Source organism: Desmodus rotundus, chromosome 9 (genome assembly GCF_022682495.2).
Source record: "Desmodus rotundus isolate HL8 chromosome 9, HLdesRot8A.1, whole genome shotgun sequence".
NCBI classification, from domain to species: domain Eukaryota; kingdom Metazoa; phylum Chordata; class Mammalia; order Chiroptera; family Phyllostomidae; genus Desmodus; species Desmodus rotundus.
Window position 1 is genome coordinate 19,988,332 of NC_071395.1, and position 27,588 is coordinate 20,015,919.

At 38.0% G+C, this 27,588-nt stretch overlaps 1 protein-coding gene across 9 annotated transcripts in view; it reads left to right on the plus strand.

Moving 5' to 3' along the window:
- Positions 1-27,588, plus strand: part of ARFIP1 (ARF interacting protein 1) — an 85,525-nt gene that overhangs the window by 30,433 nt on the left and 27,504 nt on the right. For 6 of the 9 annotated variants that reach the window (XM_024569281.4, XM_024569280.4, XM_053930631.1 and 3 more), the window contains 4 exons: positions 7,452-7,560; positions 10,444-10,539; positions 12,283-12,395; positions 21,473-21,694. In XM_024569281.4, coding sequence (XP_024425049.2) covers positions 7,452-7,560; positions 10,444-10,539; positions 12,283-12,395; positions 21,473-21,694 — 540 coding nt within the window. The remainder of the gene's footprint in view (positions 1-7,451; positions 7,561-10,443; positions 10,540-12,282; positions 12,396-21,472; positions 21,695-27,588) is intronic. The other 3 variants (XM_071219161.1, XM_071219162.1, XM_024569283.3) reach the window with 1 other exon arrangement.

The following is a 27,588-nucleotide window of genomic DNA, read 5'->3' on the forward strand; positions in this document are numbered from 1 at the left end:
GAGTCTGCATGTTTAATAGTTTCCCAGGTTATTCTTACCCAAACTGAAGCCTGAGAACTGGTAGTTTAGAAGTACCAGTGGAGGGCTGAGAAAATGCTGACCCTGCCTTCTACTCACTTGATAAGTAGAGTGTTGAAGAAGCTTTGACTCAAGGTAATTGTGGAGAGGAGGCAGAGAAGCCACTGTGAGCAGGTTAAGGAGGTTACAGTACCTTTACAGTACAGTTGGGGATGTGGAGGTCTGTTTGAATAAGAGCTTTGCTTCGGGCAGATATTCTTTATAGGCAGCCAAACATTAAGTGACAAAGGGAAATTTTAAGTTATCAAAATGCGTAGAACACTTAACATAAAGTTTTCAATTTGTTTCTTTAATGATTATATTATGTAAATGCTTTGGAATGTTTTATCTACTTTGAAGAATGAGAGAGGATGTTTAAATTGAGAAAATTTCATAGTAAATGAAATATTAGTATTATATCTGATAGGTGCTAGCATTACTAAAGGGGAGCAAGATTGATAAGCACCCTGGTCTTAGCAAGCTTACAGCCAGCAGGGAGAGAGGATACAGACAAATTGATTTTAATACCATGTGAGAAGTGATGTGCTAGGCCAAGCATAGCGTTTTGTGAGAACTGGTAGGAGGAGTAGATGGAAAGATCCCTGGAGGAATTCCTATCCAGGCTGAATCTGAAGGAGGAGCTAGCCAGATGAAGAAGGGTGAAGAACATTCCCATCAGAGGCAACTTCTAAAAGCCCTGAAAAGATGTGACACCATAAAATTGAAAATTCACTATTATTGAAGTGGAAAATGTGGGGGCAAATGTGTGAGAAATGAGGCTGGAGAGATAAGTAGGGACCAGATCCTGCAAAACCTTAAAACCTTGTGGAGGAGTTTGGACTTTACCTAAAAGGCAGTGGACAGTGGCCACTAAGTGACAAAAATGGAAGTGTCTCAGTTCGATTTGCATTGTAGAAAGTTGTCTCTGCCTACAATTCGAAGAATGAATCTCAGGAGTGACACGACTCAAGACAAGGGGGACAGATCAGACATAAAGTAAGGGGGAAGAGAGCCCGTGTCCTTTACAGAACCCTTGGAGAACCTTCGGTGGTGCAGTATAGGTGTTGAGAACCACTCTTTCATTCGAGATTTCTCCTCACCCTAAGCAAAAGGGGAGGACTACTTTAAAAAATCTCTAGTTCTGCTCATCTGTTGTAGTGTTGTGCATCTTCTCAAGGATGTGTGTTTTAAAGCAAATTTGCTGAACATTTTGTGCGCTTCGTGTGTTGGTCTTGCACTAACTTTAGTTCGAAAGTAGATTACCATGCTAAATCATAAATTCTTAACTTACATTTTTCTTAACCTCACTTTTGTTCTTAACATCAGTTAAGATATGCAAAATGGAGGCAAGTTATTTTGGTTGAAAATGAGCACCTCTCACAGCTTTATGGAAGCTGGTACTACAAACTGTTATTTTGTATCCTTAGAAAAGGACTTAAAATATACATGAAAGTCTTTTGCCAAAAGCATTATATTTTGTTTTAGCTTAATTATTTGAAAATTTATTTTTTAAAACTATTAAATACTGTGGCACTACCCTCATAGCTGGAATAAAAAGTTAATTTCAGGTTTATTCCATTTTACTGTACAGTTCAGCACAGCTTTGCAAAGCCTTAAATTTTGAGTTGAATGTCTGTGACATAAAAATGCAAATAAGGGATTTTATGTTATTGGTTATAAATGGGCTCATTGTCTCTCAAATGTATTCCAGAAACTATAGGAGTGAATGCAGGAACAGATATTTAAAAATGATATTAAGCTAGGCACAGCCTTACAATTGAGATGCTACAAAACAATTTAAGGGTTAATATATAAAGGCACATTTTAACTTTTTGTGAACCATGAGGCTTAATTATATGTCTTAGAGAATATATATATTTAATGAGAAAATAGTCAACAGGTTCGTGAAATGCCGTTGTCTACAAGTCACACATTCCTCTCACATTGCACATGGCATTTTGTGCTGCTCTTAGCTGCCAGACCGCTGTCAAAACGGTGATTCAGCTCAGGGTATGAATGGGCCCATTTGTGCCACTTTGGTTAAATTCCTTCTGTTTGTAACAGTTTAGGCATAGGGAGGCCTTAGTGCTTTTCAAGTTTTATACCTGCTTTACATAAAGAACATGGGTGTTTTTCTGGAAGCACTTTTGTTTGTTGAATAAAGGACCCTGGAAAACCACTGGGTGAGCTGTAATATCCTCAGACCAACTGGAAGTTGTTTTTTCTGGAGGCCATGTTCGGCACGATGGAAGGTGTCCCTGTGACTTTTTGAAATCCTAGGTAATCAGACATAACCATTGTATTTAACCTGTTTTTAACCTATGTTTAACCTATTACTAATTTCCTTCTTTCCAACTACTGCTTCCACTAGACATCTTTTCTGGAAATACATACATTTTTGTGACAGGACAGATGATTCAAATGAGTATTGTTCTTTCAGGTGAGTTTCAAGAATGTAGTAAACATAGCTGTCTTGGACATGTGCCATTTGTATGTTGTTTGAGTATATTTAGAACTAGTAAGTTCAGCAAAGTTGTGGAATATAGAGTAATAGCAAAACAATTTTATTTCTGCACACTAGGAATAAATAATCTAAAAATAAAATTAAGAAAACAATTACACTTACAGTAGCATCAAAAATAAGAATTAGGAAAATGTGCAAGACCCTAGAACTGAAAACTATAGAACATTGTCAGAAGTTAAAGAAAATCTAGATAAATGGAAAGACTACATCTCATGTTCACGGATCAGAAGACTTAATTTGTTAAGGTGGCAGTGTTTCCCAAGTTGATCAGATTCAGCAGAATCTCTATTAAAATCCCAGTTGGCTTTTTCATAGAAATTGACAAACTGATTATATGTAAATGCAATGGATTCAGAATAAAGAACAGAGTTGTAGAACGCACTACTTTTGATTTTGAAACTTCTACAGAGCTATAATAATCAAAACAGTGTGGTACTAGCATAAGGAAGACATATAGATCAATGAAACAAAATTGAGAGGACAGAAATTGACCCTTACATTTATGTTCAGTTGAGCTTCGACAAGGGTGCTGAGATAATTTTCAATATGGAAAGTATAGTCTTCAACAGATGGTGCTGAGGCGACTTGATATCCACATGTCCAGAATGAATATGGACCCAGACCTCACACCATACTCAAAAATTAACTCAAGCCCTGAATGCTGTGGCTTAGTGGATTGAGCACCGGACTGCAAACCAGAGGGTTGTTGGTTTGATTCCCAATCAGAGCACGTGCCTGGGTTGTAGGGCAGGTCTCCAGGAGGGCAACATGAGAGGCAACCACACACTGAGGTTTCGCTCCCTCTCCTTCTCCCTCCCCTCCCCTTTTTCTAAAAATAAATAAAATAAAATCTTTTAAAAAATTAACTCAAAATGGATCAAAGACTTAAATGTTAAGCACTAAAATTATAAAACTCTTAGAAGAGAAACATAGATGTGACTCTTAACGACCTTGGATTAGACACTTGAATTTCTTGCATATGACACCAAAAGCACAAACAACAACAACAAAAAATAGATAAATTGGATGTTATCAACTCGTAAAACTTTTGTGCTTCTAAGAATACCATGAAGAAGAAAGGGAAAAGGCAGCCCACAGAAAAAATGTTAACAAATCATATATATGATAAAGTATTTGTGCCTTACAACTCAACAGTCAAATGACAAATGACCCAACCAAAACTAAAGCCAAAGATTTGAGTAGGTGTTTCCCACAAGAAGATACACAAATAGCCAATAAGAACATGAAAAGATGCTGAACATCATTAGTCTTCAGGGAAATGCAAATCAGCGCTGCATTCAGATACTACTTCATAGGACGACTATAATCAAAAAGATAGTAACAAGTGTTGGTGAGGATATGGGGACATTAGAACCCTCATACACTGCGTGTAAATAGTGCGTGTAAAGTGGTGTAGCCATTTTGGAAAACAGACAGTTCCTCAAAAGGTAAACGTTGAATTACTGTACAGCCCAGCCACAAACATGTATACCTAATGTTCATAGCAACACTATTCATAATAGTCAAAGCGTGGAAACAGTCCAGGTGATGATCCATCTGCTGATGAATGGATAAACAAAATGTGCTATGTCCATACAATGGAATATTATTCAGCCATAAAAAGAGATGAACTACTGATAGATGCTGCAGTATGAATGAACCTTGAACCCAGTAAGCTGCAAGGCTCATACTGTATGATTTCATTTATATGACTGCCCAGAGTAAAGAAAAGAAGCCCATGGGAACAGAAAGTCGATCAGTGGTCCTCAGAGGCTGGGGAAAGGTAGGAATGGAGGGTGGCTTCTAATGGCTACAGAGTTTCTTTTCTGGGGTGATGAAAATGTTCTAAAATTGGTATACAACTCTGTAAACGAATTTGACGGCATGTGCATTATATTTCAGTGAAGTGAATTCAGAGTACGGTGACTACTGTTTGTCTACCCTTCAATTAAGAAGTAGACCATCGCTGTTACCATTTAAGGCCTTGTTCTTTCCCCACATAGGCACATGGTTCACCCCCTCACTTTGCTCAGGAGCCTGCCCATATTTTACCTCCTCAGAGGCCTTCCCAGAGCACCCCACCTGCAGTAGCATCCTTTGCCTATCACTCTGTGTCTCCATTATCCTGCCATAAAAAAAACAACCCTTATAATAAGTACTACTTATTTGCAGCACTTTGATCAGCTAATGTATTATTATCCATTGGTTTGTTTACTGCCAGTCTCCTCCCTCCAACCCCACGTGAGTCTAACGTGGGCAGACATTGTTTCCCGCACTGCTCCAGATCTGTGGTGTCTGGAGCGTGGCTGCCCTGAAGCTGGTGCTCACTACATGTCGGTTCCTTTTGTGAACAGGTCCTTGCTTCAGAGCCCAAGCACTACTTTCGTCTTTCCTATTTAGTTCCCCGCGACTTAGTCCCTGTTCTGAATTCCTCTGATGTTTATTGTCTTTGCTTTGGTACTAACTTCAGCTTTTATGTTAATGTTTGTACATCTTGTCTCTCCAGTCAGGCGAGGCCTGTGTCTTTTTTTTTTCCTTTTCCCAGTAAGTCTAGCATATAGTAAGATTAAGCAAATACTCATTAAATTTCAGAATAAACCTATTGCTATAGCAGCTTCTTAATCTAATGGTGTTGAGTCATAAGTCCTTAGTTCACTCAACAAATTCATTTATTCAACAAATATTTATTAAACAGCTGCTGTATCTTAGACACTACTTAAAGGTGTTAAGAATATAGCAGTAAACAAAATAGGTGACCTTCCTGCTCTTGTGAAGCTGACAATATAGAGAGAGGAGACAAAAATAAACAGATCTGTGCATACTATATTACTTAGTGGCACCTGCTGTGAGAACAATAAACAGGGCGAGCAAAGCAGGGAGTGCCAGTGTAGACGCTGTGGGAGCTGCTGTTTTACACGTTGTTGAAGGAAAGCCTCTCTGGCTAAAGGAGCAGGTCCCATGGATGTCTGGTAGAGGAGCATTCCAGAAAGAAAATGTCATAAGTACAAAGGCCCTGAAATAGAGGTAGGTTTATTCTTTTTGAAGAAACAGTGTGGCTGCAAGCCTGAAAGGCTAGGAGGAGGTGAAGTCAAATCATGTAATCCTTGGAGAACACTTAATCGTCCGGGTTTTGTGTCCCATGAGATTGGGGCTGTTAGAGTTTGGTGTAGGGGCTAACTGGTGGACGTGTGGAGGTAGAGGCTTGTGTCATGGACAGAAGCAGGAAGACCAGTTAGAAGTCTCTTGGAATTATCCAGGTGAAACAGGATGCGAGCTTAAACCAGGGTGGTAGCCGTGGAGGTGGAAAGAATTGGTCTGATGCAGATCTGATAGCCTCTGATGATGGTTTGGATGAGGAGATGAGAGAAAAGAAGAGTCAAAAATAAGTCCTAAGATCGTTGACTAATATTTTGGTAATAGAGATGCCATTAACTGAAAGGAATAAAAGCTAGAGGTTATTTGGTTTTTCTTGCTCTTTGGGCGTGGTGTGGGTTTAGTATATAATCAATCAGTTTGGGACATAAAGTTTGAGATGCTTATGTGAAATCCAAGTGGAAGTGACAGGTATGTGATTAGACATAATAGTTAAATGGGAGACCCAGGTAAAACACAAAGCCAGAAGAAACAATATGATCACTCAAAACACGAGTCTAGGAGAACAAGTCCTCTGACTGAACCCCAGGGCCCCCTGCAGGATTGGAGGGTGGGGACATGAGGAGTCAGCAAAGGAGACGGTAGGACCTACCAGACGTGGTCAGAGGAAGATGAGGAGTGCCCTGCACTGCGGGTTGCGGGTGTGCCCAGGAGAGCACGTCACCTGTGTCAGATACTGTTTGATAAATCACCTAAGATGAGAATTGATCTCATTAGTTATTTAGGGTCCACCATACCAATCAAGTAATTGCCTAGGCAAAATTAATGAGCTTCTCAAGAAAAGCCCTCTAAACACTTGTCAATTATGAGAGACTATATATCTGTTAAGCTTTAAATTTGCAAGTTAGAAAACTCAGTGTTAGGTTCTGAGTGTTCAAGTTGTAACTACATTATGTGTGGTGGGGTAGAGTATTAGGAAAGGGTTTTAAAGACATTTATCTTCTAGTGCATCACTGACTTGTCATTATTGTAGATCCTATTGGTTTTCCACAATAATGACAAGTTCATGGTGTACTAAAAGGTAAGAAGACTCTGATTATGAAAATTAGATAATTCCTCTTATCCAAGTGAAAGAAAAGAAAGGACTTTTAATTGAAAATCTGTGTTTCCTGGTGCAGACGTGTATGTGCTCTGTCTCTCTAAGGCTGAATGTTGAATATTAAGTTCCAATTGTAAGCTAATTTACTTAATGTAAATTTAAAGAACCTTTGAATTTATCTCATTCTGATTGAAGTCAGAGAAGCCCTGTTTACTGAGCTAACCTTGAAATAAAAGAGAAATTAATATTGCAAGTGGATGGTTTGCCTATACTGATCATTAGCCAGGCTCATTATGGTTATGTTACACATCTATCAATTGTTTTTAATATTAGATATGGCTTTTTAGTCATCTTAATTCTGTTCTTTAAAATGATTTTCCTGATGTATCAATAGATTAGAAATTTGAAAATTGAATTTTAATATCTACCTGCTGCTTTGTTCTAGAATACTGAAAGTATTTTGCACTTGACATACACCGTACCTCTTACTGGCAGATCTTGCTGAGTTTGCTGCCATTGTACATCGTTACAGAGTGCTGTGATGGCATAAGGAAATATGACATAGTCGAGCAAAAAATAGTTTAAGATGTGATTAAAAGGGCACACTTATCCTGAACTGTTGATGTGATATGAGGGTTTTTTTACAAAGATTTTCTCTTTTATTCAAATGTTGCTAAGGATTTGAAGCGTTCATTGCCAGCTGGACTTGGCCTCTCAGAAACCCAAATTACATCTCACGGCTTTGACAGTGCCAAGGAGGGGGTTACTGAAGCAGGAGCACTTCCAGGTAAGAGCCCATGTATTTTTAAAGATGGGTGAGGTGGAGGATGGGAGTTCATTAAAAGAATTGAGCCCTTTGATTCAGTGATAAAACACCAATTATAAACATAATCCTTTTCTCTTCAATTCAAATGATTTAAGAATTGTTTTAGTAGTCTTCTTCATATAAATAGATCAGTGTGCATAATTTCACTGATTATTATATAGAAATTGGTTTTAAAATACTGAAAAACTCAAGAATTAAATAAAAATGCAAATTTAAATGATTTTAGCTAGTAACCACAAAATTTATAGCTACGTAAGTATTGATTTGTATAAATACTTATTTCCTATTTCAAAGCAATTAGGAAAACAAAACTTATTTTTCTGACTTTACATGCTATATAGGAGGTCTCTAAGACCACCGTCATATTTAGTCATCTGCTAAGATGACCCACAGGACTCAGTATATAGAGCAGGGTTGTCACACTCATTTTCACGGGGGCCACATCAGCCTCGTGCTTGCCGTCAAAGGGCCGAATGTAACTTTAGGACTGTATAAATGTAACTACTCCTCCACTAGGGGCAAGGAGCTTCACGCTGCTGCCGGGTAGAAACAAGGTGCCGTGCCGGATAAAACAAGGTGGCGGGCCTTGTGTTTGCCACCTGTGATATATAGTCATACTCACTGCTGTGATTATTTCGGCAAAAGTATACCAGGCACAATTAGCAAAGGTAAAGGATGCCTGACGTGCAGTCTGGGGGGAACTAGGCATAAGCTAGAGAGGGTCTTCTCCCAGTTGAGACACCCAGGACATGCATAGTGCCCCCAGCAGAGTTGTGACACGTGTGTGAAATGTGGCTAACGGGATCTCACTAGAGACTCAGTGGCCGGGGTTCTTATTGGAGATTGCAAATAGGTCTGAGGGAAAAATGTAAAAGGAGTTGGGGCTGTGTTAGCACTCTGCAAAAATGACTGGTGACTTCGTAATGACTCATGACTTGAATAGTTACTGCAAGAAGAGTATTAGCCATTTACTTTTTCACCTGTAGAGCAAATTTAGAAGAAATTATACTTAAATTCAGCCTAACAGAAACAAATGTTGAAATCTGCTGAACACACGTGTTGCAGAGTCATTCATTAATAGTAGAAACCATGAGTAAGTCAAAGCTCGTAAGAGTGAAGTAAGAGTGCTTGGTACCCAAGTTTTGTTTTAATTGTTTTTTTTTTTAACATTTGTTTTTTTTTGAGAGAGGGGAAGGGAGGGAGAAATAAAGGGAGAGGAACATCGATGTGCCAGAGAAACGTTGATCGGTTGTCTCTCATGCTCCCCCAACTGGAGATCTGGCCCACAACCCAGGCATGTGTCCTGACTGGGAATCAAACCAGCGACCTTTCCGTTCGTGGTACAATGCCCAACCCACTGAGCTATACCAGTCAGGGCTGTTTTAATGGGGTTTTGATCATTGTATACATATATTCATATTCCTAGATTTCTCTTGTTAAGATGAAACAGGTAATACCCTGAATTTAGTCAATTAGCAATATCTTAAACCTTTAAGAAGTATTTTTATTGGATATTAGTGAGTGGTTTTAGAAACTAATTTAGTCTAAATTAGTGATTTAAAGAGTTGAAGATACACAGAAGTGATAGTTACCCTTGAAAGTAAAGCCAAAAAAAACCCCAAAAACCAACACCGGAAGGACTAGTTACCTCAACACTTTATCTTTTTCTATTTTAGTTTGGAAAGTTCTTTATCACTTGTTACATATATTAAACAGATCTCATGTTATGTCATGGGATTATTCCTAATACAAGATTAATAAACAGTAATAACTAGAATAACAGTTCTGTTCTGGGGGTCATCGAGAAATGGAAGTACACTAGTCATTCTTACTTAACACTGAAAAATAGAAATCCCTGTGCCTCGGATAGTAGTGACTCCGGCTTTGTTTACAATGGTAACCTGGGTAACCTGTTCAAGTGTGTCCCACCTCAACACGTAACTTATGGATTGGTGTTTTCTGTATCAAAGTTAATAATGAGGATATTATGCTGTGCATTCAGAACATCTGAGGCTCTAATAAGAAGCTGTTTTAACCTCTCTGGGCCTTGTTTCTCTTACAGTTTCATGTCTGACTAGGTGATTCCCCTCATCCCATCCAGTTTTTAATTTTATGGTTCAACAGACTGAAAGAGACAGGTATCCCTCACTTTGAAAAGTGACACCAATGTATTTAGATCTATTGCATGTTTGGATTTTAAATGTTAGATCCAGCCCAAATTAAGGTTTTCATATTTTCAAGTGTCAGGGACTTACTAAGCTCCTTAGAATTAAGGTACAGAGAATTGTGCATTTCTAATGGGCTCCCAGGTGATATAATTGATAGGTCCCTTACATCCATACTATGAATGGCATTGACCCACACTGTGTTACATTTGATTTATGATTTGAAAGTTGTGGCTCCGATGTCCTTTGAAGGCTATGATTCATTCACATTTCTGTAAATTGTAATTACAAATTTTGTACAGTATTACATGCCATTTGGATTTCTACTTGAAGAGCTTTTTTTCATATGTAAGAGTAGCAAGTTATAAAATATTTACTTAATCTTTAAATAATTCAACTATGGCGCTTTAATCACCTTCTAGTAATTGATGTTAATGTGCAGAGTCTACGTAAAGTCCTGTGTGGACATGTTCTTGCCAAGTTTCTTCTTATAGTTGTCTGTTCTGTTTGGTTTTAAGAATGTGATGAAAAATTTATACAAGAACTCAACCATATTAATTCCAGTGTTCAGTCCCAGTTTTTGAATATTTTAAAGGCAATGTCGGTAAGTCTATATTCAAAATGTACAACATGTGGAGGAGGGAAAGGATTTTCACAGTTGAATGTCTGCCCTTTGCAGGTTCCTCAGCACCGCCATTGCCATCCGTTCTGTCTCCTAGCAGGGTTGCAGCCAGTCAGCTGGCTCAGCAAGGAAGTGACATAATTGCTCCCGCAGGTATTCACTGCACTGATCGGATAGAGGCCTTCTTGCTACTGCTGACGCTAAACTAATTTACTCAGTTTCATAATCACTTGCTTTATATTCTTAGGTGTGTGTTATTCTGACTTTTTTAGTGGCTGCCGCTTCCTTTTTCTTTTTTTGTAATAATAAGGGAAATGATCTTTCTAGCCATACTCATCTTTCTGGCTTTTAAAAGTTATTAACTGTATTTCAGACTTGAAATTTAATTCACTTTAAGATTTAAAAACATCATAAATTTTTACTTGTTTTAAACCATCCTTTCTTTGTTCTGGGAAATGTCAGCTCACTTATTTGATCCTAAACTCTCAGCTTTGCAGCCCTGCTCTCTGTTTTCAGTGGAACAAGGAAGGAGCCTTCAACAGTTGGGTTGTTCATTGTTTGGAATGGGTCATGTGGAAAACGTTGTGTCTTCCTGTTTCCAGCCTCAGCTTACCAATAGCACACTGTAACAAAATATTATGAAATTTACTGGTTCTGTCCAATGAAAATTACTCGAGATAAATTCCATTTCTTTTGCATTGAATTTACTCTGCACTTTAATATTGCTTGAATGTCTTTTAATGTGAAACATCAACATTTTGTATTTTGTTTCTATGAGAATTTTGTAAATTCTTAAGTGTGTTTTATAATATATATAATTTTTGATTTTAGATTATGTAGAGCTATGGTAAAGGCTGATCTGGCTATAGGAGTAAGAAAGGAAAATTTTGCCAACTTCTTAAAACCATTTGTTAGCACATTTTCTCCTCTTATTTCTTCTTTTTTTTTATTTTAAAGATTTTATTTATTTATTTTAGACAGAGGGGAAGGGAGGGAGAAAGAGAGGGAGAGAAACATCAATGTGTAGATGCCTCTTGCACGGCCCCCACTTGGGGGGACCTGACCTGGCCCACAACCCAGGCATGTGCCACGACCAGGAATCGAACCAGCGACTCCTTGGTGCGCAGGCTGGCACTCAATCCACTGAGCCACACCAGCCAGGGCTCTCTTCTCATTTCATTATCCTTTTAAAATTATTATAAAGTTTCTATCCCAAGTCATTAATATCACAAATGTTTATTAAATATCTTCCTCTGTGAAAAACATTTTACTGTTAGCAACTATGTAGTTGTAGAACTGTTTTTATGTCAGGGCATCACACTGCCTTTATTACTTACAGCTTTTTTTGAGGGGGGTCTCCTAAGAGAGGAGGTACAGTGTAGGTCTCGTTTAACCCAGCCTTTCATACTGGTGGTAAAATATTTTTAACGACTGTTTTAAACTTGAATTGTACTTTTAAGCCCTCCGGAACTGTGGGAACACTGTTGTTGTTAGGGGGAGGTGCGGTGCGCAGTACAGGGAAGCAGATCCCTGTGCGGGGGGGTGCGGCCTCTCCGATTTTCCTGACACAGTTGTTTAGGTCAAAGCTCATAAGATTAATTGTGGAAATTTTTATTTTTCTTGAAGTAAACAGCATTTGTTTAGAAAACAAGGCTGATTGCAACATTTTTTAAAGAAGACGAATCACGTGGCATTTCTGTTAATAGAAATATTTTTGAAATGTTAGGAAATTTTCTTCAGTGATTTCAGGAAATTGTATTCCTTCACTTTGTGGGAACCTTTTCATTTTTCAAGTGCGTGAGTAGTTTAATTTGAACAGCCTCAGTGTCTTGTTTTCTTTCCCCACTTGTCTTTATCTGGTTTATGTTTTTATCTTTTGTGTTTGTGATCGTGCAGGTGGCCAGAGGACACAAACAAAAAGTGGACCAGTTGTTCTAGCAGATGAAATTAAAAATCCTGCAATGGAAAAGTTAGAACTTGTTAGAAAATGGAGTCTAAACACCTACAAGGTTTGTAATTGTTTAACGTTTCCACCCTAACTGGCTCAAAGAATTTCTGTTCGTATGTTATTCAAATTATTATTTTGTAATATATGGACACATAAAAGCACAATGCCATCTAAACATAAAAATACAATTAGTAAATGAAGCATTTTGTTTTATTATTGATTCTTACATAAATGTACTTTAAAAAGCCAGTAGGAAGAGGGTTTTTAAAAAGCTACTATAGTGCTTATTAATTTATAGACAACACATAATTGAAGAAGAAATACGTTGCCTCGGAATATATTCAGCTGCAGAACTGCTATAGATAGTGTTTCCCCTACTCCCTCTTTTTGATACTTTATATCAATGAATTTCAGCTTTTTTCTTCTCATGACACACACAAACTAATTATTAAAATTCCACAGCCTAACAAAAATATATATTTTTTGCCGATCTGACAAGAACATTGGTGTAATTTTGATTCACTCACAGCAGAAGGCTACTGTTGTGTTGGCCCTTGTCACTTTTTTATTTGACAGTCTAAGGGAAGGGGGTCCGTGCCGTGACTGAATGTTGGGTGTTGCATGTTTCAAAAGTTCTTGCAGCGCACCAGCTGAAAATCGCTGCTTTATAGCAACCGAATGTCAAGAGGAGTGTGTTAGTTTTTCACGCCCCTCTGATCTTACTGTGACAGCATTCACTATACAGACTTCACCACATTACAAACGAGTTGGATTTCAAAGGTTTATTTCACATTGTTAATTGAATTGCCTCACAGTACCTAATTAGTGGTTATTTTTCTTAGGCTGTCCATTAAGCAAATAAGCAAGTTATTTAATCTATACTATATTTGCTGTATTACAAAGAGCTAAAGCCCCAAATTGATTTATTATCTTTGAATCTTAATAGGGACAAGACAGTAGAATTTATAGAATCGTTAAGTGGATGAAAACCCTAGAGGCTCAGGTTACAGCATTAGCCATAATGCTTTCTATCTTCGTGAATTATTTGTGGGTCTTTGTAAATCAGAATTATCTGTATTTTATACAGAGCACATCTCTCTTATGTATGTTTTCAAGAGTAATACAGAAGTGAATTTATTCTTCTAGTTAAAATATCCAAAATCCTCTACAAAAGCACAGGTTTTCTTAAGAAGGAGAAAGTGCCCTGAAACATTCTGCATGAACCTTTCCAAAAATTACTTAGCTCACGTCAGCGCAGAACTGAGAACAGGCAAGGGTAGAGCACAGGTAAACACAGCGCTCATCCCCTTCCACCACGGCATCAGAATTCCAGCTGCGCTGCAGAACACCACTCTTCAGAACCTCCTGGTACCTGGCTGAATGGAGGTCCTGAAACTAGAGAATTAAAGAAGAAGCCACAACGAGGCTGGTAAGAGGGGTGGAAATGCAGAACGGGCTGGTCCCATACCTGTGTGTGGCAGAGGAAAATTGGGAGGGATATCTCAGCTATAGCAGTCCCCTCTGAGGAGCAAGGAGTCCCAGCACCACACCAGGTCCCCTACCCCAGGATTCCAGTGCCAGGAAGAGAAGTCCCCGTAACTTCTGGCTGTAAAAACCAGTGAGGATTGAGGCTGAGGGAGATGGAGTGCTACTGGAGTCCCAGGCAGTTCCTTTTAAAGGGCCCACACATTGAATTACTCGCTCCTTCTGAGTTCCAGCTCTGGGGCAGCACTTGAAAGGCACTGGAGACATAGGAGGAGGAACTGAATTGTCCAGCATCAGGGCGAGAGCTGGGGGTAGGATGGTGGACAACTTTCTCCCTGATAGAAGCACTTGCAGAGGCCATTGTTCCTTTGATGAACCCTCCCCCACAGAGCCAGCAGGCAGGCACCATGTCTGAGATTCCATCAACCTGGCTCAGACTGTTTGCCCTACCCTACCCAACTTTCAGGCCCACCCAAGCTGTTCCAATGGCTTTTCCATACTAATGGCCTGTCTTGGCTCATGCTTCAGATTTTCCTTAAATCTCTCAAATAAGCAGCATCTGGCCTCAGCATGCTCCGTACCTCTTGCTAAGTGGTCCCAGGCCTGCACTAGGAACAGCCAGCCTTGGTTCGCAGCTTGGCCTCCTCTGGGTACCTCCAACCCCAGCACAAGTGACAGTCATCTGCAGATCACTTTGTAGCTCATGCTGGGTGGCCCCAAGCAGAACCCAGGTGGCAGCTGACCTTGGCCTGCACTTCCTACGAGGTTCCAGAGCCAGTGCATCCAGCAGACACCTTCAGACCACATCGAAGCATCATCACCCAACCCCCTCCACAAACAGCGCACTCACGGGGGACTCTGTGGGCACCAGAGCCATGCTCTGTGGGGTGGGCCCCTGCATAATTGGTCTTCCACAGTGGCCAGAGGTTGGTGTTTACAGCCAGTCCTTGCAGCTGATCAGCCTAGAAGTAAATCCCTCCCTTTGACATGCCAACAGCTATTAAGCCTCAACTACAAGAGGATGTACCCAGTCCACATGAGGAGGTGCAACTCAAGTGCCCAGCTTGGGTGATCAGGAAGGCTGTGCCACTGGACCCTACAGAACACCTACACATTAGGCCACTCTGCCAAGCCCAGGAGAGAGAGAGGCTCTACCTAATACATAGAAACAAACATAGGGCGGCTGCCAAAATGAGGAGACAAAGAAGCATGTCCCAAATGAAAGAGCAGAACAAAACCAGAAAAAGAACTAAACAAAATGGAGATAAGCAATCTGCTAGATGCAGAGTTCAAAACACTGGTTATAAGGATGCTAAATGAACTTAGTAAGATCTTCAGCAGCATAAAAAAGGACCAGTCAGAAATGAAGGATGCAGTAACTGAAATGAAGAATAATTTACAGGGAATCAGCAGTACAGTAGATGAAACCAAGAATCAAATCAGCGATGTGTAATGTAATGAAGCAAAAACACCCAATCAGAACAGCAAAAAGAATAAAGAATAAGAAAGAAATGAGGATAATGTAAGGAGACTCTGGGCCAACTTGAAGCCTACCAACATTCACATCATGGGTGTGCTGGAAGAAGAGAGAGCAAGAAATTGAAAACCTATTTGAAAAAATGACAGAAAACTTCCCTAACCTGGTGAAGGAAATACACATACAAGTTGAGGAAGCACACATAGTCCCAAGCAAGATGAACCTAAAGAAACCCACACATCATAATTAAGATATCAAAGGTTAAAGACAGAGAATCTTAAAAGCAGCAAGAGAAAAGCAGTTAGCTCCTGTAACTGTCAGCTGATTTCTCAACAGAAATTTTGCAGGTCAGAAGGGAGTGGCAAGAAATATTCAAAGTGATAAAAAGCAAGGACCTACAAGCAAAATTACTCTACCCAGCAAAGCTATCATTTAGAATTTAAGGATAGACAAGAAAAAAATGAGTTCATCACCATCAAACCAGTATTACATGAAATGTTAAAGGGTCATCTTTAAGAAGAACAGGAAGAAGAAAAAGATAAAAAAATATGAATAATGAAATGGCAATAAATATCAACAGTTGAGTCTAAAAAACAAAATAAATGAGTAAGTGGAACAGAAACAGACTCATAGATATAGAGAACATTTTGATGGTTGCCAGATGGGAGGGGGTTTGGTGGGGTAGGGGGAAAGATGAAGGGATTAAGAAGTATAAATTGGTTGTTACGGAATAACATTGAGAATATAGTCAATAATATTCTAATAACTATATATGGTGTTAGATGGGTGTGAGATTTATCAGGACGATCACTTTGTAAGTCATGTAATGTCTAATTACTGGGGTGTACACTTGAAATTAGAATAATTATGTCAACTGTAATCAAAAAATAAAAATTATTTTAAAATGGAAAAATGAGAAATGCCAATAGTAGTTGACAAAAATTGATGCCTACTTACACTGTTCTCATTTGGGACATTCTATTTAATCACTGCCACTTTGTTCTCAAGGATGTGGATTCTCCCATTTCGTGTATTGTTTTTCCCTTTATATTTCCTCATATCACAACAGTTCACTCAGATACTCAGATTTCTACTTCATCTTAACATTGATTTGATGTACCTAGCTAGTCATTAAATGAATTCTGCCTCCTTAATATTTTTTGACTTAATTCCTTTCTCTGCATTCTAGCCTTCATAGCCATAGTTCGTGTCTTTATCACTGTCTAACATTACTGTAGTAGATTGTTAACAAATTCTTTTGGACTACATATTGTACTCTGACTGTTTGGTTCAGTCTTGTTTAAAATGCATCAGTTGATCTGCACGGCATGAACTGCATGGCAGTTGGTCTTTACAGTGGCATGAATCTGACCCCCACATGCCCTTCCAGCTGTTTCTCCTGCTGCTCTGCTCTTCCATCCATGGATCCCTTGATCCACACCAACTTGTCCAGGGACTTCCTCAACAAACTGTGCCTTCTCACACCTGTAAATTTTGTTCATGGAGCTGTCTTTGTCTACTGCTTGAAATTCCCCTTTGTGCTCACTTTCATATCTTTCATACTAGACTTAGCTTCATTCACTCCCTTTGTGCATTTATTTATGAAATTTGCCTCTTAACTGGAAACATTCTATGTCCACACACTTTGAACCTAATGAATACAAGCCTTATTTCTGAACCAAATTCTAGTGATTACAAAGTTTAAGATTGTTCATTTGGTTCTTCCTCTCGTGTGTCATTTAGTTTGTTCTTGTTCCTTATCTTTTTTTTAAGAAAGATTTTATTTATTTGTTTTCAGAGAGAGAGGAAGGGAGGGAGAAAGGGAGAGAAACATCAGTGTGTGGTTGCCTCTCACGCGCCCCCTACTGGGACCTGGCCTGCAACCTAGGCATGTGCCCTGACTGGGAATCAAACCGGTGACCCTTTGGTTCACAGGCTGCCACTCAGTCCACTGAGCCACACCAGCCAGGGCTGTCCTTATTCCTTAGTGTCTTTTTTTTTTTTTCTGTTATATGTGTATTCTTTATCTGTTCCTTTTCTTCCGTCTCTTACCTCAATAATGTATAACCTCAGTTGAATCATTAAGATTCCATATTTATCTACCACATTCAGCCTTTCTTAAAATTTGTGTTAATGCAAATAACAAGTCTTTAAAATGTTATACTCATGACATAACAACTGTGTGAAGGAGTTACTGTTCTCCTTAGAGTGATCTCTTTATTTTTTACTGAATTTTTTTTTCATCAGTGCTTAATTAGATACTTCACTCTAAGTCAAAGAGAAAAAGAAAGTTCAAACTTACATGATTTTAATGGAATTTGTAGCCTAATGTGTCTGTGCTGGTAGATGCTTCTCATCTAAAAGAGCCTCAAAGTGTAATGTTCTTCTTGGGTCTACGTGACTCTCTTCCTGTGGCTTTTTGACCTTTTCTGTCCAAATTGTGAGCTAATGTAGGGCACTTGTTGTCATTTGGATAATCCTTAACTATTAATTCTGATTTGATTGATTTAGGACTGTGCTTCTTACTCATTTTACTCTCGAGTACCTTGACTGTGGCTATGACTGAGACCCTCTCTTTCTTGGACTTCAGTTTCTTCATGATTTCTACCTTTAATTTCTTCTGTTTCTGTTATCTAGAAAACGCTTGAAGGCTTTTCCTCAAAGAGAATATTTAGCACTTCCTTTATTGATTGTTAATTTGGGCTCTAAAACTAGTCTCATGATTGAAACCAAATACATAATAGGAACAATTTTATGTTTAGGCCTTGAACCCATCTCTTCAAATATTATTTTAATCTACCTGATTTTACCCACACACTTGAATTCAAATTTTATTTATGTTTATCTGCAGGGATAGTTAATGAATAATGAACTCTGTTTGATCTCTTTGGCTTGTTTTTGTATTTTTCTAATGTAGAATAGAGTACTTTTAGAAGCCCATCTTATTCTTTTCAAGAATAACCTTGGTTTTACTCAGAGCTATTTGGCATCTTTTCCAAACATTAAGTGCTTTTTTAATGTCTTTAATAATTTGCCATCAATATTCACATCTTTATCAAATTAATCTTTGTTGTCCCTAAGCCAATATAAAATTTTCATTCCTATTTTTCTTGTCATATTGCTTTATTTATGTACTGATTGACCTATTTCCCCCATTAAGTTTCTAACATTTCCTTTTATGCTCTCTCCCCTATCTATCCTTCATCCTTAATGACTTTTCAAAAATATATCAAATTGGCCCTGGCTGGTGTGGCTCAGTGGTTGAGTGCTGGCCTGTGAATCAAAGGGTTGCTGGTTCAATTTCCAGTCTAGGGCACATGCCTGGGTTGCGGACCAGGTCCCCAGCAGGGGGTGCACGAGAGGCAACCACACGTTTCTCTGCTTTTCTTTCTCTTTCCCTTTTAAATCAATAAAATCTTTTTAAAAATAAATAAAATCTTTTTTAAAAAGCTATCAAACTGTTGCCATGAAATTATTATTTTCCTTGTATTTAAATGTTTTTATTCATTGTTTGGCATTACCAAAAAAGCTCTTGGTGCTATTTAAATACTCAGAGTATCCAATAACTATCTTATAAAATTCATGAATGTATGAAGGTGATACGTGATATTCTGTGCACCATTATGTTATTTTACTCTCATTTCCCCCAAGTTGAAGATCTTCATAGAGCAGTAATTTGCTTCTGCTGCTTCTTGCCCCTTTAACTTTCCTTCAATGGCCCTGTTATCTTCAAAATTAATTCTTAATTTATAAGCGTGGAAAACCAAATAGGACTGCCAGCTCACTGTATAGTCATCTGTATCTTCAGGGACTTTGAAGATGGGTAGAGAACTAAGCCTTTTCTTCCCTGTTTTAAACTTCATTTATAATATATACTGATCTCTAATTTTGCATTTTAATTTTAGTACATACCAGGAAACGATTTAAATGAACATCTGATCTTAGTGATCTTAGTGATCTGCCCAAGGAGCTTGCTCTGGGACCCTGATGAGTGGGGAAATGACTCGCAACCTTGTGTTTCCCTTCAGCCTCAACAGAGCACCATGTAGGTTGGCCAGGCTGTCAAACTCATTCTCACCTGGGGCCACATCAGCCTCACGGTTGCTTTCAAAGGGCTGGGTGCAGAGCTCCTTGCCGCTAGTTAAGGAGTAGTTACATTTATACAGTCCTTAAATTACATTTGGCCCTTTGAAGGCAACTGCGAGGCTGATGTGGCCCCAGGTGAGAATGAGTTTGGCACCCCCAATGTAGGCCATCTGTAGTACTATCAGATCCAGATTGCTTAGGTTTTCCTGAAGAGTATAGACTTACCTGTTTTGGAATATAAGCTCCCTAAGTTCAGTTTTAAAACTTGTTATATAAGTTTTATAGCAAGAAATCAAAGGTAAATCTGAATAAGCCTCATATTCACTATTGCCTTACTGTTCCCACTGCCTTAGCTTCCTGGCAACAGAAAACATTTCCTCATTAAACCTTTGACCCTACTGTCTGCTTATAACTGTTATTTCTCTGGGAAAAAAGGCCACTCAGACAACAGTAGACATTTCCTTTCTCTTGCCCAGTCTATCAAACTCCTTCAATGACTGTTTCTAATAATATTGCTTGGGGGAAATCCCGGTGTGAATGAAAAGGGGGCATGCGTGGAATATCTCCTTTATCTTGTTACCATTTCAGATGTGAGTTTTTGTTGATGTTTTTCCTCATTAAAGTCATAGCATCTGCAGTGAAACTTTTCTCTTGATGTGGTCTTCATCTTCCAGGAGTATTTGTTTGTATGTTTTCCTTAGACACAGTTTTATCTCCCTTCTGTGAGTTTGGCCTCTCACCTTTTCTGTCGTATTCTATATCAATAATTTCTCTACTTTCTTAAAAAAGAACTTTTTGAAAACAATTTATTCATAAATATTCTTAGTTCATGAGAATAGAGAATGCATCATAAAGATTTTATTTTAGCTTTTAATGGAAAAATATAAGCAGCATTTAATGGTATGACTAGGGTAAAATGCAGATTTATGTGTATTGACCAGGACAAGTCTCAAGATACTTGTTCACAGAAGAGAAATGTCTAGATATTCTGTATAGCATAGCTCTTAGGCTTACTTTAGACATGTTACATATGTGATTGTATTGGTTTGAAGGAGAGTCTAGACTACCTATCAAACTGTTCATAGTAGTTTTCTACTCTTTACTGGCATTAAAGGAAAGATGAAGAAATTCACCTTTTATTTCCTTCATTATTTTAATTTTTGCAACAAATATTCTAACCAAAACTTTGAAAGAGATGATAAAAGGGCAAATTTGCAATTTAAAATTTTTTAATACTTATTTACTACTTTTTTAGAAGTTTTATGGTAACTTTAAATGATCAGGAGTAATTTAATGCCCTTAAAGTTATTCACAAAATGTATTATTGAGTAGTGATGTTGCTTACAATTTTTTATTTCCCGCAAAAGGTACTAGAAAATTCATTCCCATGTGGTCTGAAATTAGGCAATTTAAAAAAATTATAAGTTCTTTTATCATTATTTGTGGGGCAGAATGGAGTAGCATAATTTAATACTATTTGAGCAAAATAAAAGAATTCAAAATCTCTGATCTCTACCTCTTTCTCCTTCTCCCTCACTCATTTCCTCCACCTTTCTTTTTCCCCCTGTCTACCCCTCTTCCTACCCCTTCTTTTTCCTTCCTTTCTTCCCTTTCTTTCCTCTTACTCATACACACAGTGATTTAAGGGGAAGATAATAGGGAAAAAGGCACATGAAACCAATGGGAGATTATAATTTTGGTATTATTATTACTGTGTTTATTAATAGTCCAATACTGTTCTTAAATCAGTGTTAAGTATTTCAGTTGTTTTAAATAATCTACCAAGTACGTTAAGCTTAAAATATGATTTAGTGAGAGAGCTCATCTGGCAGTAACATAAATTAGCTAGATAAATCTTAAAATGTCCTCCAGTTATTAATAGTTATTAGACATGTCTGGTAAATTTCCTTTCTGAGTACTGATGAACTTGTAAACAGGACTGACAATTTTCAGTCTGTTAGGCTAGCTTGTATGAAGCCAAAGATGGTATACACCATATGCTCTAGCATTTGCACTCCATTGCATATTATTATTTGTTGTTGTTGTTCTTTTTCTTTCTTCCTAAACGAAGTGTATCTTTCCACTTTTAGTGCACTCGACAAATTATCTCCGAGAAGCTAGGCCGTGGATCGAGAACTGTGGACCTTGAACTTGAAGCCCAGATTGACATATTAAGAGATAACAAGAAAAAGTATGAAAATATTCTAAGACTGGCTCAGACATTGTCGAACCAGCTTTTCCAGATGGTGCATACCCAAAGGCAACTTGGAGATGCATTTGCTGACCTGAGTTTGAAGTCGCTAGAACTCCATGTAAGATTATTTTAAATAACTACTGGGGGGTGTGGAGGAGGAGAATGACCATAGGAGTATTCTGTTGATAAGAAGTGATTTGTTACATTTGTGATTTGCTGACGTCTTAATGAAATTGGAACCTTGAGCTGTTCTTTTAAGATATTTAATATAATTTTTAAGAAGGTCCAATTGATTTGTTACCATAGTAAAAGAGTATGCTCTAGAGATGTCAGCTGGAGGCTTCAGGGGAAGGGAAGTTAATCAGAGGAAGGGAAAAAGAATACTCGGCCTGCCTGAGCCTAGAAAGAGTCATTGCTGTGTGCAGCTGGGCGTGGGTAAAAAGTAAATCCAGGCACCTGTCGAAAATTCACTCTTACCTAGTCTCCAAGTGTCTTTAACAAATAGTAACTTGCTCGACTGGATTTGTGATACTTTTAGTGATATTGTTAATACAAATTGTAAATTTTAGAATAAAATTATTTTTTGCATGTGTTTCTAAGTAGTCAACAAAGCATTCTAACAATTTCTTATGATGTCATGACTCCTCTTATGTCTTTTTTCTCACCTAAAAATACAGAAATCCCTCGCCTGCAGACTTCTAACTTGAAAAGTTAGATAATTGAGAATATTAAATCATTTGATAATATCTAGAAACTTGGACAAAGACAGTTGGCTAGAAATTGCAGTACTTATCATTAAAGTGAAAAATGTATTGAGCTTCGATTCTGAGTCATTAGGCAAAAAGAAGAACTAATTAATGTTTGGAAAGGAGAATAGTCATAACAGCTGCAGTTATCGAGTGTCCACAATCGCAGTGTAATGGACTGGATGCTTTATAGCCATCATATCATGTAATTATCTAACAATTCTGCAAGAAATGTTACCTCAGTTTTATAGATGAAAAAACTGAAGCCAAGAGAGATTAGGTAATTTTTATAAGATCGCAAAACAATTAAAGGTAGAACTGGAATTCATATTCTGGTCAGTTTCTGTTTCTCCATGATCTCTTGCTGTCTCTTTAAGAGGAATCGTGAGAGGGTCTGTGACCCAGAGAAAACCCCACAGCATGGAAAGAGGCAGCCAGGATATAGGATCTGGGGAAGCATTGCAGCGATGTTTTCAGTGGTGCTACACTCAATAAACCCTACAAATTATAATAGTTAGCACCGACTGGGGGTTTACTATATACCAGATACAGGTCTAAGTAGCTTATATGTACATTAACTCAACTAATGTTCAGTCTTAGCTAATAAGTACTTTTATTATATTCCTTTGTAGATGTGAGAATCTTTTTTTTTTACAGAACTAAAAGGTTAGTAATTTTCAGTATTCAAGTCTATTGGACCCAGTTTTAATTTTTTTAGTTTCCTGTTTGAACATTTCTAACTCTTTTTAAGGACTGATATTTCATGGCTTTTATTTTTTCTTTGAGGTCTTCCACTGAGGAAGTTTACCTATTTTTTTAATAGAATAAAATCTTTTATCTTGCAGCTACCATATTGGTCCATTAGAAATCAATGAGACAGCATAGGATTTTAAAGATCTTATTTTCGTGTATCTTAAAACATTTTGCTGTTTCGTCATCTTAGGAATTATTTCATCATTACTCATCAGGTATTTCCAACCATGCTAAAAATGACTAAGATAATAAGAAGCAAGAGACAGCATTGCCTAGAGGAATGATACAGTAGTGAGATAAATACTTTTTGTTTGTGTTGCTAGAAAGAAATCTGAAGAAACCATTTTTGTGATTTTTTGTTCTTTTTAATGTTCATGCAACACAACTGAGAATTTAGAATTTTCCATTTTCTGCCCATAATGGCAAAGAGAAGAATACCAGGGGAAGACATTTCACAATTGTTATACAAATCAGAAGATGACTGCAGACAGCAGTATTGACTCTTAACGATGATGGCAGAATTGGTAATACTCAATAGAAGTGAAATCTTAGTGTGTGAGTCTTCTGATGGTATCCTAGAAAATTCATCCTAAATTCAAGAGTCAGCAAGAGACAATGCATTATAGTAGTCAGGATTCTCCAGAGAAACAGAACCAGCAGTGTGTGTGGGTATACAGAAATTTATTTTAAGAAACTGGTTCATGCAATTGTGAAGGCTCAGTACATTCAGAATGTGCAGGGTAGACTGGCAGGCTGGAGACCCGAGGGAGAGTTGCAGTTTGAGTCCAAGGCAGTCTGCTGGCAGAATTCCTCCTTGCTCAGGGTGGTCAGTTTTGTTCTAGTAAGGCCTTTAACTGATTGGATGAGACCCACTCACTTTATGGAGGACAACCTACTTTACTTACCGTCCACCAATTTAAATATTAACCTTATCCAAAAACACCTTCACAGAAGCAACCAGAATAATGTTTGAGCAAATATCTGGACACAATGGCCTTGCCAAGTTGACACATAAAAGTAAGCATTGCAGTTACTTTGGTCTAGTCATACATTCAACAGGAATGACTCCATCACGTGACAGTTTTGGACAAGAATCTGAACCGTCCTGTTTTGCTAAAAAGACATGATATATTCTTCTTTTATGCTGTTTGTGCACCAAGATGTATTTGATATGTTTCGTTAGTGAATAAATGCCGAAAGCAAGCATGCATACAAAAGTGATTTGCAGGAAATAGATCAATCATTCATGGACTCGAACCTTCAAATTGATGTTTATAAATGTAAAAATAATAGTAAAGTAGAACCTGTTGGAGATGCATTAGAAATCTGAAATCAATATTAACAGGATGGATGTTTTTGTACCAGGGTTTTCCAGAGAAATAGAACCAGTAGGAGGTAGGTTCATAATACACACACACACGGGTTTAGTGTAAGGAATCCCCTGATGACTGTGGGGGTTGGCAAGCCTGAGATCCATAGTGTGGGCTTGCAGGCTGGAAATTCAAGCAGGATTTCTATGTTACAATCTTATAGCAGAACTCCTTCTTCTCCAAGAAGTCTCAACCTTTTGTTCTTAAGGCCTTCAACCATTTGGATGAGGCCATCTATATTATGGAGGGATAACCTCCTTAAAGTCAACTGTAAACCACATCTACAGCGTTTATAGTTGTAAGTGTTGTTCACATCAACAAAATCTGTACCTTTATAGCAACATCTAGACTGGTGTTTGACCAAACAAATGTACCCCATAGTCTAAACAGCTTGACACAAAAAATTAACCATCACAATCCTTCCTTTCAATGTAGCACTTATAGACATCTTGTAAACCATACTTAATCTCTAAATAAAGACAGTAACAAAGTCTTACTTCCACCTAACGTGATACAACTAACCCTCCCCACCCCCAAGAGGATCAAGAGGACGGCAAGTCCTTGAGTAACATTCACTTTTTTCCTTGATACACTATAACTTAAATACCATGATGTAAAGTTAACAATACTTAAATACTGTGATGTAAGTTAACATATATTGTATCACATGATAAAGGGATAAGAGAGGGAAGGAAAAACAAAGGTATTTATTTTATACACACAAACGTATTTATGACAAATAAGGAGGAAATACTCATAAAAATTATAATCCTCATTTCTACAAATGTTCACATGGTCAGAGCCGCTTCCGCTACCCATTCTGTATTGCATTTGCCCTCAGCCAACCCCTCAGCTTGTCCTGGTTCTTTGCCTGATGGGGTGACCCAAATCGTTGACATTAGTCACAGGGCATAGGAGGACTAAGACGTCCTAAGGGATCGCCTGTGTTCCAGGCACCCTCTCCCTTACCTCCGTCGCAGGGCAGCAGCCCAGCTGCCCCTTGGTAGGCAGGATCACTCATGCCGGCCAGCACGGTAGCGCCCTTCTTCGCCCGTTGATGCCGTGTGAGGAAAACGTAGCGGGTGCAGTGGCCAAGAGCTGGCGTCCACCGCCTCCCACCTGAGGCTGTGTTAACTGAGGTCCGTGGGACACGTAGCACAGTGGCGCCTGGCACACAGTGGCACTGAGTAGACGTGGATGGTTGTGATGGCTGCTGTTGGGGTGATGGCATTTGGGAGTTGAGGAAGAATTTTAACGAGTAGTCCGGTCTTTCCTTTTTTGTAGAAACAATCAGTATTCACCAGGGGAAAAAAAAGCAGATCTCCTGAATGGGAATAGGAAATGATATTTTAACAAATACCTGTCATACGTTAGAACCTTTATACAGGTTGTCTCATTACACTTCCTGCCAAGTTTATATGGGAACGATCTTCGTTTTATTAGTAAGGCAACTGAAACACAAAGAATTAAAATTATTCATGAAAGACACAACTATAGCCAGTGGCAGAATCAAGATGTAAAGCTCCAAGTTGTTTGAATTCCCAGACTAGACTTCTACCGTTTTGCCCAGGCCTTCTGCCTCCGAGTTCTGTTCATTCCACAGCGCCTCATCAAACTGTGTTTCCTCAGTTTAGAGGGTGACATCTGCATCAAGTTTGGGAAAGCTCACACAACCCATATTGCTATCAATTATCAATTGGTGCATACGATTCTCTTTTTTCACTGCCCTGTATTATTGTTTAAAATAACTCATTTGTTACCAGTGAGGTAATCATTTATATTACTAAAACTTGGTGTTTTAGATCCAATCCTGTTTCTATTATTTGGTCCTAATGGTATAAGTTTAATGGGAAGAGGTGGTTATTTACATCTGGTAGATGTTGTAAATGATGTAGGATCTTCTAAAGACTGAAAAAAATTCAGATATTTCGAAACTTTGTGCTCTCTGTATAAAAAGCGAGCAAATGTTTAGATCAGGGAATTGGATTGGCTTCCTTCTTTGGAGTCAGGGTAGAACCAGCGCCCTGCTCGGGATGTGTGTGCCCTTTGGTGACTTGGTTTCATTTATTTACAATTGCTGAGGGACTTTACAGCAAGGTGTAAAGTGCCCCCGTCTAACCGAGAATACTAACATAACTTACCAACTAAATGAAGTTTAGGAATTACGGTTTTTTAAGTTTGTGCATTTTGTATGAGAATAACATACCATGTCACAAACTTCAAAATACTTCACATAGTTCTATTTTATTTACATGTGACGTGACTAAAGGACTGAGTTTTGACAAGGAATTATATCATCATATTTTCAGTGCCAGAACATGCTTAATTATTTATGTACTTATTTATAATGCAAATACATATGTGTACTCATTTCTTCCTAGTGTCCTAATGGTTTTATATCCTTTACTAGTATGGCTCTTGTAAAAATGCTTTTTTATTCCAGCCAGTTTTGAAATTGTACATTAAAATCTTCAGTTTTATACACATTCCCTTCACAGAATTATAGGTGAAACTTACATTCATGAAGCAGAATAGTGTCAGTTTACTCTTCCTGAATGTAGGCCTATTTTTCTCATCCATAAATGTAAGGTTCCAAATTCTGCTATATAACATTGCAATCTGCTGTTTCATCTTCCTATATTCTCTAGAGAAGAATATGTTTTTAGTACAAGAGCAGCCTTCTAGGTTGTATAGATCTCCCTGAATGCAGAGTAAAGAGTTACTGGGCCTCTCTTACATGGAAAATACTTTTAGCATAATAAAGATAATTTTACTTTCCTGCTATTTATTAATTATTGAATATTTTATCACCTAGAAACTTAATTATAGCTGTAGCACTAGCATTAAATTTGTATCTTCAAAGATTCTAGTTAATTTAATATTACTTTTTTTTTCCAGCTAAATTTAAAACCTTTTTAACAAACTTCAGAATTCTCAAATTGAGTGATACATCTTACAATATGATAAAATTTCTTTTTTGGTCAGATGTGTTCCTAATAATCTCTTAATTAATCAAACTTGGACTGGAAGGCTTTCACTGCTGAAAATAGAGAGTTAGCCCCCGCCGTATCTGAAAGAGCCCTGTGTAATGTTTGCTAAGCCAAGATTCAGGTTATTCGGAGAAATGAATTGAAACTGGTGTG